The sequence below is a fragment of the Thalassophryne amazonica genome, unplaced genomic scaffold (assembly GCF_902500255.1).
Source record: "Thalassophryne amazonica unplaced genomic scaffold, fThaAma1.1, whole genome shotgun sequence".
Lineage (NCBI taxonomy): Eukaryota > Metazoa > Chordata > Actinopteri > Batrachoidiformes > Batrachoididae > Thalassophryne > Thalassophryne amazonica.
Window position 1 is genome coordinate 350968 of NW_022986252.1, and position 16685 is coordinate 367652.

General features: G+C 41.8%; 1 protein-coding gene across 4 annotated transcripts in view; it reads left to right on the plus strand.

The window, feature by feature from the left end:
• Positions 1 to 13206, plus strand: part of LOC117505819 — a 191633-nt gene extending 178427 nt beyond the window's left edge. For 3 of the 4 annotated variants that reach the window (XM_034165358.1, XM_034165359.1, XM_034165361.1), the window contains one exon: positions 12705 to 13206. In XM_034165358.1, coding sequence (XP_034021249.1) covers positions 12705 to 12806 — 102 coding nt within the window. In that variant the 3' untranslated portion in view covers positions 12807 to 13206. The remainder of the gene's footprint in view (positions 1 to 12704) is intronic. The other variant, XM_034165360.1, reaches the window with a different exon arrangement.
• The last annotated feature ends 3479 nt before the right edge of the window (positions 13207 to 16685 follow it).

Consider the following 16685-nt stretch of genomic DNA (forward strand, 5'->3'; position numbering starts at 1 on the left):
CTCAGCCATTTTCAGATTTCTCCAGAGATGTTCAGTCGGATTCAGGTCTGGGCTCTGGCTGGACCACTCAAGGACATTCACAGAGTTGTCCTGAAGCCGCTTCTTTGATATCTGGCTGTGTGTTTAGGGTCATTGTCCTGCTGAAAGATGAACCGTCACACCAGTCTGAGGTCAAGAGCGCTCTGAAGCAGGTTTTCATCCAGGATGTCTCTGTACATTGCTGCATTCATCTTTCCCTCAATCCTGACTAGTCTCCCAGTTCCTGCTGCTGAAAAACATCCCCACAGCATGATGCTGCCACCACCATGCTTCACTGTAGGGATGGTGCCTGGTTTCCTCCAAACATGACGCCAAAGAGTTCAATCTTTGTCTCATCAGACCACAGAATTTTGTTTCTCCTGGTCTGAGAGTCCTTCAGGTGCCTTTTATCAAACTCCAGGTGGGCTGCCATGTGCCTTTTACTAAGGAGTGGCTTCTGTCTGGCCACTTTACCATACAGGTCTGATTGATGGATTGCTGCAGACATGGTTGTCCTTATGGAAGGTTCTCTTCTCTCCACAGAGGAATACTGGAGCTCTGATAGAGTGACCATCGGGTTCTTGGTCACCTCCCTGACTAAGGTCCTTCTCCCCCGATTGCTCAGTTTAGACGGGAGTCCAGCTCTAGGAAGAGTCCTGGTGGATCTGAACCTCTTCCATTTACAGATGATGGAGGCCACTGTGCTCATTGGGACCTTCAAAGCAGCAGAAATGTTTCTGTTCCCTTCCCCAGATTTGTGTCTCCAGACAATCCTGTCTCTGAGGTCTACGGACAATTCTTTTGACTTCATGCTTGGTTTGTGCTCTGCCTGTCAACTGTGGGACCCTATATCAATCAATCAATTCAATCAATTTTTTTTTTATATAGCGCCAAATCACAACAAACAGTCACCCCAAGGCGCTTTATATTGTAAGGCAAGGCCATACAATAATTATGTAAAACCCCAACGGTCAAAACGACCCCCTGTGAGCAAGCACTTGGCTACAGTGGGAAGGAAAAACTCCCTTTTAACAGGAAGAAACCTCCAGCAGAACCAGGCTCAGGGAGGGGCAGTCTTCTGCTGGGACTGGTTGGGGCTGAGGGAGAGAACCAGGAAAAAGACATGCTGTGGAGGGGAGCAGAGATCGATCACTAATGATTAAATGCAGAGTGGTGCATACAGAGCAAAAAGAGAAAGAAACAGTGCATCATGGGAACCCCCCAGCAGTCTACGTCTATAGCAGCATAACTAAGGGATGGTTCAGGGTCACCTGATCCAGCCCTAACTATAAGCTTTAGCAAAAAGGAAAGTTTTAAGCCTAATCTTAAAAGTAGAGAGGGTGTCTGTCTCCCTGATCTGAATTGGGAGCTGGTTCCACAGGAGAGGAGCCTGAAAGCTGAAGGCTCTGCCTCCCATTCTACTCTTACAAACCCTAGGAACTACAAGTAAGCCTGCAGTCTGAGAGCGAAGCGCTCTATTGGGGTGATATGGTACTACGAGGTCCCTAAGATAAGATGGGACCTGATTATTCAAAACCTTATAAGTAAGAAGAAGAATTTTAAATTCTATTCTAGAATTAACAGGAAGCCAATGAAGAGAGGCCAATATGGGTGAGATATGCTCTCTCCTTCTAGTCCCCGTCAGTACTCTAGCTGCAGCATTTTGAATTAACTGAAGGCTTTTTAGGGAACTTTTAGGACAACCTGATAATAATGAATTACAATAGTCCAGCCTAGAGGAAATAAATGCATGAATTAGTTTTTCAGCATCACTCTGAGACAAGACCTTTCTGATTTTAGAGATATTGCGTAAATGCAAAAAAGCAGTCCTACATATTTGTTTAATATGCGCTTTGAATGACATATCCTGATCAAAAATGACTCCAAGATTTCTCACAGTATTACTATAGGTCAGGGTAATGCCATCCAGAGTAAGGATCTGGTTAGACACCATGTTTCTAAGATTTGTGGGGCCAAGTACAATAACTTCAGTTTTATCTGAGTTGAAAAGCAGGAAATTAGAGGTCATCCATGTCTTTATGTCTGTAAGACAATCCTGCAGTTTAGCTAATTGGTGTGTGTCCTCTGGCTTCATGGATAGATAAAGCTGGGTATCATCTGCGTAACAATGAAAATTTAAGCAATACCGTCTAATAATACTGCCTAAGGGAAGCATATATAAAGTGAATAAAATTGGTCCTAGCACAGAACCTTGTGGAACTCCATAATTAACTTTAGTCTGTGAAGAAGATTCCCCATTTACATGAACAAATTGTAATCTATTAGACAAATATGATTCAAACCACCGCAGCGCAGTGCCTTTAATACCTATGGCATGCTCTAATCTCTGTAATAAAATTTTATGGTCAACAGTATCAAAAGCAGCACTGAGGTCTAACAGAACAAGCACAGAGATGAGTCCACTGTCCGAGGCCATAAGAAGATCATTTGTAACCTTCACTAATGCTGTTTCTGTACTATGATGAATTCTAAAACCTGACTGAAACTCTTCAAATAGACCATTCCTCTGCAGATGATCAGTTAGCTGTTTTACAACTACCCTTTCAAGAATTTTTGAGAGAAAAGGAAGGTTGGAGATTGGCCTATAATTAGCTAAGATAGCTGGGTCAAGTGATGGCTTTTTAAGTAATGGTTTAATTACTGCCACCTTAAAAGCCTGTGGTACATAGCCAACTAACAAAGATAGATTGATCATATTTAAGATCGAAGCATTAAATAATGGTAGGGCTTCCTTGAGCAGCCTGGTAGGAATGGGGTCTAATAAACATGTTGATGGTTTGGATGAAGTAACTAATGAAAATAACTCAGAGAGAACGATATGTGTGTGTGTGTGTGTGTGTGTGTGTGTGTGTCTTTCCAAATCATGTCCAATCGACTAAATTGACCCCAGGTAGACTCCATTTAAGCTGTAGAAACATCTCAAGGATGATCAGTGGAAACAGGAGGCACCTGAGCTCAATTTTGAGCTTCATGGCAAAGACTGTGAATACTTATGGACATGTGAGTGCTTAGATTTAATTTTTAATAAACTTGCATCATGACATTAAATTACCCGGCGCTGCCCGTGTTAACCTGGTTTAGACATAAGCCAAATGCCAATCATTTTAATCAAAACAACCGCCCAACATTTGTTTTTGTACTGTTGATGTCTTATAAATATAATAGTTAATGGGCTAAAGTTTGTCCAGCAGAACTATAAGAGGTGGACTCCCCAAACTAAGTTGAAATACTTGGTTAAAAGACAAACACATTTGAAGTCCTTTATGCAGACTTTGTTTTGCAATCAAATTTATAACAAAATTACACAAAAGGTAGGTAACAGTAAATATAAATATCAATGAATCAAAATTGAGGTAGGCGCCACAAGGGGGCGTTTGGGGGCGATGCCCCCTCACGTCATCAGTCCCGCCCCCTCAGATGTGAGAGTTATCAAAAAAATAAAAAGAAAGAAAAAGAAATACTGGAAAATATAGCAAAATATTAGTTATTCAATATTATTATCACTTTACCGGGGCGTTGCTGGGCCGGTATCGTAGATTTACGTCGACGGTATCTGGCTATACCCGCCCGCTATGCATAAACAAATGACATCATAGCGCACGTGCGCGCAGCCCAAGGACTGTTCGCGGGGGGGGGGACTGTCTGCAAAGGAAAAGATGAAAATGGTTTTGGTCCCAATATGGATATTCCGGATGATTTTCTCATGGATAGTACGACAATGAACAGCAGCTAAAGCAGCCAGCTTGATGAGGACGCACTGCTGAATTTGAACAACAGCGCGCGCACCAGGCTACAAGTGAGCCAACTTTTTATGCACGCGTTACGTGTTGTGTATCTCAGTAAAAAGTAATAATAATGCAAATAACATGCTGTTGTCGTGCGGTATGCATTTTTCTGAGTCCCTCCATTCACGGCCAGTCGCCCGCAGTGACAGATATTAAAGTTATGTATTGTTGTAAATATATCTCCATGAAAGGTTTATCATTGACCCGTTTTATCTTTGACCCAATTGCACTGTGTTTGTGCTTGTGATGGAGGGCTGTATGTGGGGTTAATCTACTGTCTCGTGTCGTTTCTCAGATCAGTTGTTGGTTTGGTTTTGTGGTATGCAGATCACTTGACCGAGGGTCTATACGTTCAAATAATAATTAAAAAATACTGTCATCACTCTTTACTCTGTCAGTCTCTTACAACAGTGTAGCCTAAATACATGAGCTTTCCAGGAGCGCACCCAATTCATTACACACGCTCAGAGGCATGTACCCTCCAGTGTGTACTTTTTTTTGCCCCCGTGATAAACTCATCGCCCCCTTAATATTTTTTTTTCTGGCGCCAGGCCTGTTTTTACATTGCAATTTTACAAATGTAAAATGAATGTATTCAGACAGGAAGGCAAACTGGGTTGTACAGGACAGTCAGGTGCTTAACAGTTGAGAACATAAAGTAGCTGAAGAAAGGGATTAAATAAACAGAGATGGCCAACACATATACAGGGCTGGAAATTTGAATCTGCCTGGTCATACCCACAGCCAGCTATTTTGGGGGTAATTTGCAGTTCAACTTTTTAAAAAATGGTACCAGTTTGTTCCCCATGTCATGAGGAGTCAGAATATATAAAGTTTTTAGGGCTACATATTATAGTTTGGATGGGGTGGAATTAGAATTGACCACTTTATACTTTTTGTACTCAGACTTTCTTGATGACATTATCAGGATGGGAGGGGGATTAGAATTCTGACCACTTTCTAATTGTTGTACTCAGGATTTCTTGATGACATCCTCTGGATTTGTGTGTGTGTGTGGGGGGGGGGGGGGGGGGTTGCCTAGTAACCATAAAAGATAAATAGATAAAGAGAATAGAGTAAAGCATTAAATTATTGGTTGCCCAGAACGTTTTAAAAATGGTACCAGTTTGTTCCCCATGTTATGAGGATTCAGAATATATAGTTTTTAGGGTTACATATTATAGTTTGGGAGTTTATCCCGGACAGACAGACAGACAGAATTAGCCCTTTATGTATATAGATTACACATTTCTTCGTACAGTTCAGGTTATATGATCGGTTGATTTTACTGTCCATTCATAACTAGTGGTGCGGAGAGCATTTGTTTTTTCCTCTTCCCCATTTTTGTGACAACCAATCACAGCTTTTCGAAGACTGCGTCATACCTAGCAAAGGGATCAACCCCGCCTCCTTACAAAGATAAAAGTTTCTGTCCCCTCCTTGTTCAGAGTTGCTCTCAGACACGTCCTGGATCACTCTTAGGCTAAGATTCATTGCTAGGAATCTTTATGCAAAGTTGGGAGTTCTCTGAGAGGACTCTGAGGTTCTTTGTGAATACTGGACCTGGTTTTCACAACCCTACCTAACACCCAGTCAGGCAAGCTTTGAACAGTGTATGACCCAGAGCACATCCCTGAGGCACATCAGATATCAGTGGGAAAGAGGCCCCGCCTCCACTGTCTACAAAATGGCCACAATGTCCATTATCTTGTTGTGGATCCCACAAACTCTCAGGATATCCCAGAGAACAGTCCAGTCAATAACCTCTGCTGATATTGACACTGGTGTTCAGTGAGTACTCTGAGGCAGGATGTCAGCCTTTCAGTAGACTGGTGGCCTGTCCAGGGTGTTTAAGCTAACAGACAGCAGCTGGTTCATGCTCTGTTGGCTTATTAGTGCAGCAGATAACTGAAACAATCCTTCAAATGGTGATACAAGCATCAAATTCAGAAGAAATACAGCTGGAGCAAAATTAAAGGAGCAACTTTAACTTTTGACCCCTGTACAAACTGAAAGTGACCTTTGTCACCATTCTTACTGCTTTTACCTCATAACTCCGTAACATTGTCACAGATTGTCCAAACTACACCTTTTTGGAATTTTTATGATCAGGCAAATAATGTGGTGTAGTTTTCTATATGATTGGAGTAGGGGTGGTGGCCAAGTGGTTAATGCACTTGGTTTCATTGCAGAAGGTTCCCGGTTCGAATCCCACCCCTACCACATTTCTCCATGTAATGTGGAGTTGCGTCAGGAAGGGCATCAGGCATAAAACTTGTGCCAGTTCAACATGCAGATCCACCTTGGATTTGCTGTGGCGACCCCAAGTACAAAACAAGGGAGCAGCCAAAGGGACTTACTTAGTTTTCTACATGATTGGAGCATCTTTTAATTTAGACCAGGGGTGGGCAACTTGTTCCAGAAAGGGCCAAGAGGGTGCAGGTTTTCTTTGCAGCCGCTGATTCCACCAGAAACATTGCGACCAACTGTGGGCATGAGGCCCTGGCACTGGTACGTAAGCTGGAAAAGACTGCTAAAAAGATAGCTAACTTTAGAAACCACTTACGATTTAACCTGAGATGCAAACAAAATAACGTTATTCCCAAATGCATGAAGCAAAAGGCACTAGAAGCAGGTCACACAGCAGAAAAGATCCAGCACAGTTACCTTAGGAGGATTTTGGGTCTTAGAATTAGAAGGCTTCATTTTAAAATATTAGACCTCCAAAATAATCTTGATAGTCTTTACAAAAGGTTAGAAACCTTAGTGGGGGAAGACACCCATAATAAGATCACAAAGTTCATAGTTAAAATTCAAATGTCGGAGCATTTAAAAAGTAAGAAGCGGCAAATCAGGAAGTTTCACAACCTTTTGGTGCAGAAAAGGTGTACTTTCAGTGGGAGTAGTTTTAAAGATACACCCAGACAAATTAGTGACAACAGGGAAAATTGGGTAAAGAATCTCTCCAACAGGGTTCTTACACAGACAGAAAAGGATGTGCTCGATAAAGGACTAAATTTCTCAGTGACCCCTAAACATATACCGACAGTAGATTACATCACTGCAGTAGAGTCAGCCATTGAACATAACAGTCTGTCAGAGTCAGAAGCTGGGGACCTCCGACTAAGAGTCACAGCAGGGCTGAACAGTGCTAAGCCTCCTCCGTCCAACATCACAGGAGAAGAACGGAAAGCTTTATCAGCATTGCAAAAGGACCAAAGCATCCTTATCCCCATCCCCGTAGAGACGGTGCCTGCTCCCAGACTACCAATAACCAGCAAAAATCTATTTAAGCATAAAAATTCAAAAAGAAAAAATAATATAGCACCTTCAACTGCACCACAGACTAAAACAGTTAAATGTGGTCTATTAAACATTAGGTCTCTCTCTTCTAAGTCCCTGTTGGTAAATGATATAATAATTGATCAACATATTGATTTATTCTGCCTTACAGAAACCTGGTTACAGCAGGATGAATATGTTAGTTTAAATGAGTCAACACCCCCGAGTCACACTAACTGTCAGAATGCTCGTAGCACGGGCCGGGGCGGTGGATTAGCAGCAATCTTCCATTCCAGCTTATTAATTAATCAAAAACCCAGACAGAGCTTTAATTCATTTGAAAGCTTGTCTCTTAGTCTTGTCCATCCAAATTGGAAGTCCCAAAAACCAGTTTTATTTGTTATTATCTATCGTCCACCTGGTCGTTACTGTGAGTTTCTCTGTGAATTTTCAGACCTTTTGTCTGACTTAGTCCTTAGCTCAGATAAGATAATTATAGTGGGCGATTTTAACATCCACACAGATGCTGAGAATGACAGCCTCAACACTGCATTTAATCTATTATTAGACTCTATTGGCTTTGCTCAAAAAGTAAATGAGTCCACCCACCACTTTAATCATATCTTAGATCTTGTTCTGACTTATGGTATGGAAATAGAAGACTTAACAGTATTCCCTGAAAACTCCCTTCTGTCTGATCATTTCTTAATAACATTTACATTTACTCTGATGGACTACCCAGCAGTAGGGAATAAGTTTCATTACACTAGAAGTCTTTCAGAAAGCGCTGTAACTAGGTTTAAGGATATGATTCCTTCTTTATGTTCTCTAATGCCATATAACAACACAGTGCAGAGTAGCTACCTAAACTCTGTAAGGGAGATAGAGTATCTCGTCAATAGTTTTACATCCTCATTGAAGACAGCTTTGGATGCTGTAGCTCCTCTGAAAAAGAGAGCTTTAAATCAGAAGTGTCTGACTCCATGGTATAACTCTCAAACTCGTAGCTTAAAGCAGATAACCCGTAAGTTGGAGAGGAAATGGCGTCTCACTAATTTAGAAGATCTTCACTTAGCCTGGAAAAAGAGTCTGTTGCTCTATAAAAAAGCCCTCCGTAAAGCTAGGACATCTTTCTACTCATCACTAATTGAAGAAAATAAGAACAACCCCAGGTTTCTTTTCAGCACTGTAGCCAGGCTGACAAAGAGTCAGAGCTCTATTGAGCTGAGTATTCCATTAACTTTAACTAGTAATGAGTTCATGACTTTCTTTGCTAACAAAATTTTAACTATTAGAGAAAAAATTACTCATAACCATCCCAAAGACGTATCGTTATCTTTGGCTGCTTTCAGTGATGCCGGTATTTGGTTAGACTCTTTCTCTCCGATTGTTCTGTCTGAGTTATTTTCATTAGTTACTTCATCCAAACCATCAACATGTTTATTAGACCCCATTCCTACCAGGCTGCTCAAGGAAGCCCTACCATTATTTAATGCTTCGATCTTAAATATGATCAATCTATCTTTGTTAGTTGGCTATGTACCACAGGCTTTTAAGGTGGCAGTAATTAAACCATTACTTAAAAAGCCATCACTTGACCCAGCTATCTTAGCTAATTATAGGCCAATCTCCAACCTTCCTTTTCTCTCAAAAATTCTTGAAAGGGTAGTTGTAAAACAGCTAACTGATCATCTGCAGAGGAATGGTCTATTTGAAGAGTTTCAGTCAGGTTTTAGAATTCATCATAGTACAGAAACAGCATTAGTGAAGGTTACAAATGATCTTCTTATGGCCTCGGACAGTGGACTTATCTCTGTGCTTGTTCTGTTAGACCTCAGTGCTGCTTTTGATACTGTTGACCATAAAATTTTATTACAGAGATTAGAGCATACCATAGGTATTAAAGGCACTGCGCTGCGGTGGTTTGAATCATATTTGTCTAATAGATTACAATTTGTTCATGTAAATGGGGAATCTTCTTCACAGACTAAAGTTAATTATGGAGTTCCACAAGGTTCTGTGCTAGGACCAATTTTATTCACTTTATATATGCTTCCCTTAGGCAGTATTATTAGACGGTATTGCTTAAATTTTCATTGTTACGCAGATGATACCCAGCTTTATCTATCCATGAAGCCAGACGACACACACCAATTAGCTAAACTGCAGGATTGTCTTACAGACATAAAGACATGGATGACCTCTAATTTCCTGCTTTTAAACTCAGATAAAACTGAAGTTATTGTACTTGGCCCCACAAATCTTAGAAACATGGTGTCTAACCAGATCCTTACTGTGGATGGCATTACCCTGACCTCTAGTAATACTGTGAGAAATCTTGGAGTCATTTTTGATCAGGATATGTCATTCAAAGCGCATATTAAACAAATATGTAGGACTGCTTTTTTGCATTTACGCAATATCTCTAAAATCAGAAAGGTCTTGTCTCAGAGTGATGCTGAAAAACTAATTCATGCATTTATTTCCTCTAGGCTGGACTATTGTAATTCATTATTATCAGGTTGTCCTAAAAGTTCCCTAAAAAGCCTTCAGTTAATTCAAAATGCTGCAGCTAGAGTGCTGACGGGGACTAGAAGGAGAGAGCATATCTCACCCATATTGGCCTCTCTTCATTGGCTTCCTGTTAATTCTAGAATAGAATTTAAAATTCTTCTTCTTACTTATAAGGTTTTGAATAATCAGGTCCCATCTTATCTTAGGGACCTCGTAGTACCATATCACCCCAATAGAGCGCTTCGCTCTCAGACTGCAGGCTTACTTGTAGTTCCTAGGGTTTGTAAGAGTAGAATGGGAGGCAGAGCCTTCAGCTTTCAGGCTCCTCTCCTGTGGAACCAGCTCCCAATTCAGATCAGGGAGACAGACACCCTCTCTACTTTTAAGATTAGGCTTAAAACTTTCCTTTTTGCTAAAGCTTATAGTTAGGGCTGGATCAGGTGACCCTGAACCATCCCTTAGTTATGCTGCTATAGACGTAGACTGCTGGGGGGTTCCCATGATGCACTGTTTCTTTCTCTTTTTGCTCTGTATGCACCACTCTGCATTTAATCATTAGTGATCGATCTCTGCTCCCCTCCACAGCATGTCTTTTTCCTGGTTCTCTCCCTCAGCCCCAACCAGTCCCAGCAGAAGACTGCCCCTCCCTGAGCCTGGTTCTGCTGGAGGTTTCTTCCTGTTAAAAGGGAGTTTTTCCTTCCCACTGTAGCCAAGTGCTTGCTCACAGGGGGTCGTTTTGACCGTTGGGGTTTTACATCATTATTGTATGGCCTTGCCTTACAATATAAAGCGCCTTGGGGCAACTGTTTGTTGTGATTTGGCGCTATATAAAAAAAAAATTGATTGATTGATTGATTGATCCTGCCAGCAGATAAAGGCAGATGCACAGTGGTCCTGAACACATCGGACTACGAGGCCAAGATCAACAACTTGCTCAGTGACTCCAATACATACGAACGTCTGAAGAGAGACCCCACAAGCGACTATAAGAAGAAAATCATTAGCTACCTCCAAAACCTGGAGAAAGAGGGACTCATCGACAGGCAGACATACTACAGACTGTACCCTGGGGACGCCACTCCATGCATCTATGGACTGCCCAAAATCCACAAACAGGACGTGCCATTCAGGCCTATTGTATGTAGCACAGATTCCATCATGTACAATTTGGCCAAACACCTCAAGTGGATTTTGGCTCCTCTAGTGGAGAACACACAAGATTTTGTGAACAAGATCAAGGATCTTCAGCTGGAGGCAGATGAAACTATGGTGTCATTTGATGTGACATCGTTGTTCACCTGCATCTCCACCTCTGAGGCTGTCTCAGCTGTGAGGCAGAGCCTGCTGGAGGATGTGTCTCTACTTGAAAGGACCAAACTCATACCAGACCACATCTGCCAACTCTTGGAGATCTGTTTTAACACCACGTATTTCCTGTTTAGGGGGAATTACTACAGGCAGATCCATGGTTGTGCAATGGGGTCTCCGGTATCCCCCATTCTGGCCAATCTGTACATGGAGCTAGTGGAGAAGACAGCCTTGATGTCGTTCATGGGCATGTCTCCCAGTCACTGGTTCAGATATGTCGATGACACATGGGTTAAAATCAAGCAACAAGAAGTTGAGGACTTTACATCAACTCGGTGGACTACAATATCAAGTTCACACATGAGGATGCCAGAAACAACCATTTAGTCCTTCTTGGACTGTGATGTTACGATTGGAGAGAACAGGCAGCTCCAGACAGGTGTTTACAGAAAACCCACTCATACTGACCAATATCTGCTCTTTGGCTCAAACCACCCCCTTGAACACAAGCTCGGGGTGATCAGGACTCTTCAACACAGAGCCCTACAGGTGCCCACAACTACAGAGGGAAGGGCTAAAGAACAACAACTTGTCCGGACAGCCCTCACAGTATGTGGGTACCCACGATGGTCCCTGGATAAAGTGCAGAAGACCCAGAGAACAAAGAGACCAGATAGACAGGAGACGGAGACAAGAAGAAGAGTGTCTCTCCCTTATTTAGCAGGAGTAGGGGAAAAACTACAGAGGATCTTCAGACAGCACAATATCCCAGTTTACTTTAAACCTGTTAACACCTTGAGATAGAAATTAGTTCACCCTAAGGACAGGATCCCTAGTTACAAACAGAGCAATGTAGTGTATTCTATCAGATGTCAGGAAAACTGTAATGAACACTACATAGGGGAGACTAAGCAGCTGTTACACAAAAGGCTATACCAGCACCGCAGAGAGGGCGCCAGTGGACCTCAGTCTGCAGTTCATCTCCACCTTAAAGACACTAACCACACGTTTGAGGACAAGGAAGTTAAAATCTTAGCCAGAGAGAAGAAATGGTTTGAGAGAGGAGTGAAGGAAGCTTTGTATGTGAAACAGTTTACAAAGGTTAAGGGGAGGGGGTCTGAGACATGTTTTGTCCCCTGTTTACAAAGGGGTGCTCAGGTCAAAGCAGTTTCAGTCTTTTGTTCATGGTAATGAGTCATTCACGCCATCAGGAGAGGCATCAGTCCCATGTTTAGGAGGGACAGCTGCCCTGTCATTAGGAGGGTGCTTACTAGAGCACTATAGGTGATAATTAGAGCAATTGTTTAGTCACTAGCCAATAGCAGTCTGCTTCTCGGTAGGAGGGGTCTGGTTAGGTTTAAAACTCCAGCTTTTGTGGCTTCTGTTTGTTCTTCTCGACAAGGGTCAAGACAGAAGTCAGACTACCAGAGCAAGAATTTTAGCTGAGGAGGCTTCTGCGATTTCAAGTGAAACGTCCTCGCGTCAAGCAACCCAGTCCAGTCGAAGATTCAAGCTTCTCTACTTTGGCTGTCATATTATCAGCCGTTTCCAATCCTCTCACCTGCAGCCTTGAGTTACTGTATATATGACAGAGTGATTATTTCTGTAACTGCTCACTGAATTTCATGAAGCACATGACTGACATCATCTTCAAAGCTATCATGGGACATGTGGCCTGTGGGCGGAGCTCTGGACCAGTTTCTCTGCTCTCCATTTGTTGATGTTTTCTGAAGGTATGAAGTCAAGCATGTTGATGTTGTTCTGTCTGTCTGTCAGCAGGTGGCAGTGTTTGTGACGGAGGCTGATTCAGAGCAGATAGACGAGGTCTCAACTCCACCCACTGAACCCCAAGTGGAGCCAATAGAAGCTCAGCCTTGATTGTGATGTACTTCCTGTGTCAGCCTGCTTGTCCTGGTTATCTTCACCCGCTTTGATCAAATAATCAACTGGTGGAAATCCTCCAACTTAGTCAAATGTTTAGTCAGCAAAGTCCCCAAAATACTTTAAAGATATTAAAGTTGTTGTATTTTTGGCGTGATATGGACACAGTGGCACAGTTAGCAGTGACTAAGATATGCACATTCGTTGTCATTGTTTTGCATCGTCCTCTTCCACCTTTCAAATCAAAAATATCTGACTGTTGACACTTTTTGTCGTAGTTATAAACTAACTTTCCTCTTATTTTTTAAGGCTGTAATCTTAGAGCATAAAACACATTTATGATTGCACCTGAATTATGTAACAAAGGGAAGAAAAAAAATAAAAAGTGATCACATGAGATGTGCTTTTTTTTTTTACCTCCTCCAGTGAAGTTGGAGGATTCTGTTAAGCGTTTGTCTGTTTCTGAGCCTGAAATTTTTACCTGTGTGAAAAAAGATCAGATTTCTTTCTTATTTGAGAGAGTTATACAAGATGGTGTCCTATATCACCTGACAAAGTTTGACCCAGATCTGATCCAGCATCCAGATTTTTGTTGTGTGTTGGGGGGCTTGGCTGGACACTGTTTTGTTGGGTTTGTGTTTGTTTTCCTTCCTAGGTGGTCTGGGACTGACCTCTGGGAAAATTGTGCTGCAGAAGAGTCTCTCACCTCTGTGATGATTGGTTGCACCTGTTGCATCCTCGTGCGGCTCTTTATCAGGATGATCTGCAACACCTGTGACATTCACGTGCAGACTAAGGACTCTCAGCTGGCGTCAATGAAGAAATGAGGAGTTGCATTTAAGCCAGCAGTGATGAGGGCTGTTTGCCGGAGAATACAACCTTGTTATGACCTTGTATCGACCGTTGGGGACGCTGAGGGCCGCTCCAGAGTTTGACGTTACGTCTGTGAAGGAGGACTAGGGTGAGAGGCAAAAGCTGTCAGCACACGTCAAAGGTGATTATCTTTAAAGGCTTATTTGTGAATATAATGTGGTGTTTTTTGCACAGCTAAATTTGAACATTGAAGAAATTGTCTTGTTTGCTCCTCGCGGCTGTGGTGTGCGGAATAATAAACCTACACAAGCCGTGAGCAGCTGTTCATCTGAATTAACTCTGAAACCTGAACTGAACGTGTTGCTGATAAGTGTGCCTTTAATAGCTTTCTGGTAATAGTATCGAATAATCTCACCTCTGTTTTAACAGGAAGAAACCTCCAGCAGAACCAGGCTCAGGGAGGGGCAGTCTTCTGCTGGGACTGGTTGGGGCTGAGGGGAGAGAATCAGGAAAAAGACATGCTGTGGAGGGGAGCAGAGATCGATCACTAATGATTAAATGCAGAGTGGTGCATACAGAGCAAAAAGAGAAAGAAACACTCAGTGCATCATGGGAACCCCCAGCAGTCTAAGTCTATAGCAGCATAACTAAGGGATGGTTCAGGGTCACCTGATCCAGCCCTAACTATAAGCTTTAGCAAAAAGGAAAGTTTTAAGCCTAATCTTAAAAGTAGAGGGTGTCTGTCTCCCTGATCTGAATTGGGAGCTGGTTCCACAGGAGAGGAGCCTGAAAGCTGAAGGCTCTGCCTCCCATTCTACTCTTACAAACCCTAGGAACTACAAGTAAGCCTGCAGTCTGAGAGCGAAGCGCTCTATTGGGGTGATATGGTACTATGAGGTCCCTAAGATAAGATGGGACCTGATTATTCAAAACCTTATAAGTAAGAAGAAGAATTTTAAATTCTATTCTAGAATTAACAGGAAGCCAATGAAGAGAGGCCAATATGGGTGAGATATGCTCTCTCCTTCTAGTCCCCGTCAGTACTCTAGCTGCAGCATTTTGAATTAACTGAAGGCTTTTCAGGGAACTTTTAGGACAACCTGATAATAATGAATTACAATAGTCCAGCCTAGAGGAAATAAATGCATGAATTAGTTTTTCAGCATCACTCTGAGACAAGACCTTTCTAATTTTAGAGATATTGCGCAAATGCAAAAAAGCAGTCCTACATATTTGTTTAATATGCACATTGAATGACATATCCTGATCAAAAATGACTCCAAGATTTCTCACAGTATTACTAGAGGTCAGGGTAATGCCATCCAGAGTAAGGAGCTGGTTAGACACCATGTTTCTAAGATTTGTGGTGCCAAGTACAATAACTTCAGTTTTATCTGAGTTTAAAAGCAGGAAATTAGAGGTCATCCATGTCTTTATGTCTGTAAGACAATCCTGCAGTTTAGCTAATTGGTGTGTGTCCTCTGGCTTCATGGATAGATAAAGCTGGGTATCATCTGCCTAGCACAGAACCTTGTGGAACTCCATAATTAACCTTAGTCTGTGAAGAAGACTCCCTATTTACGTGACCAAATTGTAATCTATTAGATAAATATGATTCAAACCACCGCAGCGCAGTGCCTTTAATACCTATGGCATGCTCTAATCTCTAATAAAATTTTATGGTCAACAGTATCAGAAGCAGCACTGAGGTCTAACAGGACGAGCACAGAGATGAGTCCACTGTCTGAGGCCATAAGAAGATCATTTGTAACCTTCACTAATGCTGTTTCTGTACTATGATGAATTCTAAAACCTGACTGAAACTCTTCAAATAGACCATTCCTCTGCAGATGATCAGTTAGCTGTTTTACAACTACCCTTTCAAGAGTTTTTGAGAGAAAAGGAAGGTTGGAGATTGGCCTATAATTAGCTAAGATAGCTGGGTCAAGTGATGGCATTTTAAGTAATGGTTTAATTACTGCCACCTTAAAAGCCTGTGGTACATAGCCAACTAATAAAGATAGATTGATCATATTTAAGATCGAAGCATTAAGTAATGGTAGGGCTTCCTTGAGCAGCCTGGTAGGAATGGGGTCTAATAGACATGTTGATGGTTTGGAGGAAGTGATTATTGAAAATAACTGACAGAACAATCGGAGAGAAAGAGTCTAACCAAATACCGGCATCACTGAAAGCAGCCAAAAATAACGATACGTCTTTGGGATGGTTATGAGTAATTTTTTCTCTAATAGTTAAAATTTTATTAGCAAAGAAAGTCATGAAGTCATTCCTAGTTAAAGGAATACTCGGCTCAATAGAGCTCTGACTCTTTGTCAGCCTGGCTACAGTGCTGAAAAGAAACCTGGGGTTGTTCTTATTTTCTTCAATTAGTGATGAGTAGTAAGATGTCCTAGCTTTACGGGGGGCTTTTTTATAGAGCAATAGACTCTTTTTCCAGGCTAAGTGAAGATCTTCTAAATTAGTGAGACGCCACTTCCTCTCCAACTTACGGGTTATCTGCTTTAAGCTGCGAGTTTGTGAGTTATACCACGGAGTCAGGCACTTCTGATTTAAGGCTCTCTTTTTCAGAGGAGCTACAGCATCCAAAGTTGTCTTCAATGAGGATGTAAAACTATTGACGAGATACTCTATCTCACTCACAGAGTTTAGGTTCCCCACTGCTGGGTAGTCCATCAGAGTAAATGTTAAGAAATGATCAGACAGAAGGGAGTTTTCAGGGAATACTGTTAAGTCTTCAATTTCCATACCATAAGTCAGAACAAGATCTAAGATATGATTAAAGTGGTGGGTGGACTCATTTACATTTTGAGCAAAGCCAATTGAGTCTAATAATAGATTAAATGCAGTGTTGAGGCTGTCATTCTCAGCATCTGTGTGGATGTTAAAATCGCCCACAATAATTATCTTATCTGAGCTAAGCACTAAGTCAGACAAAAGGTCTGAAAATTCACAGAGAAACTCACAGTAACAACCAGGTGGACGATAGATAATAACAAATAAAACTGTTTTTTGGGACTTCCAATTTGGATGGACAAGACTAAG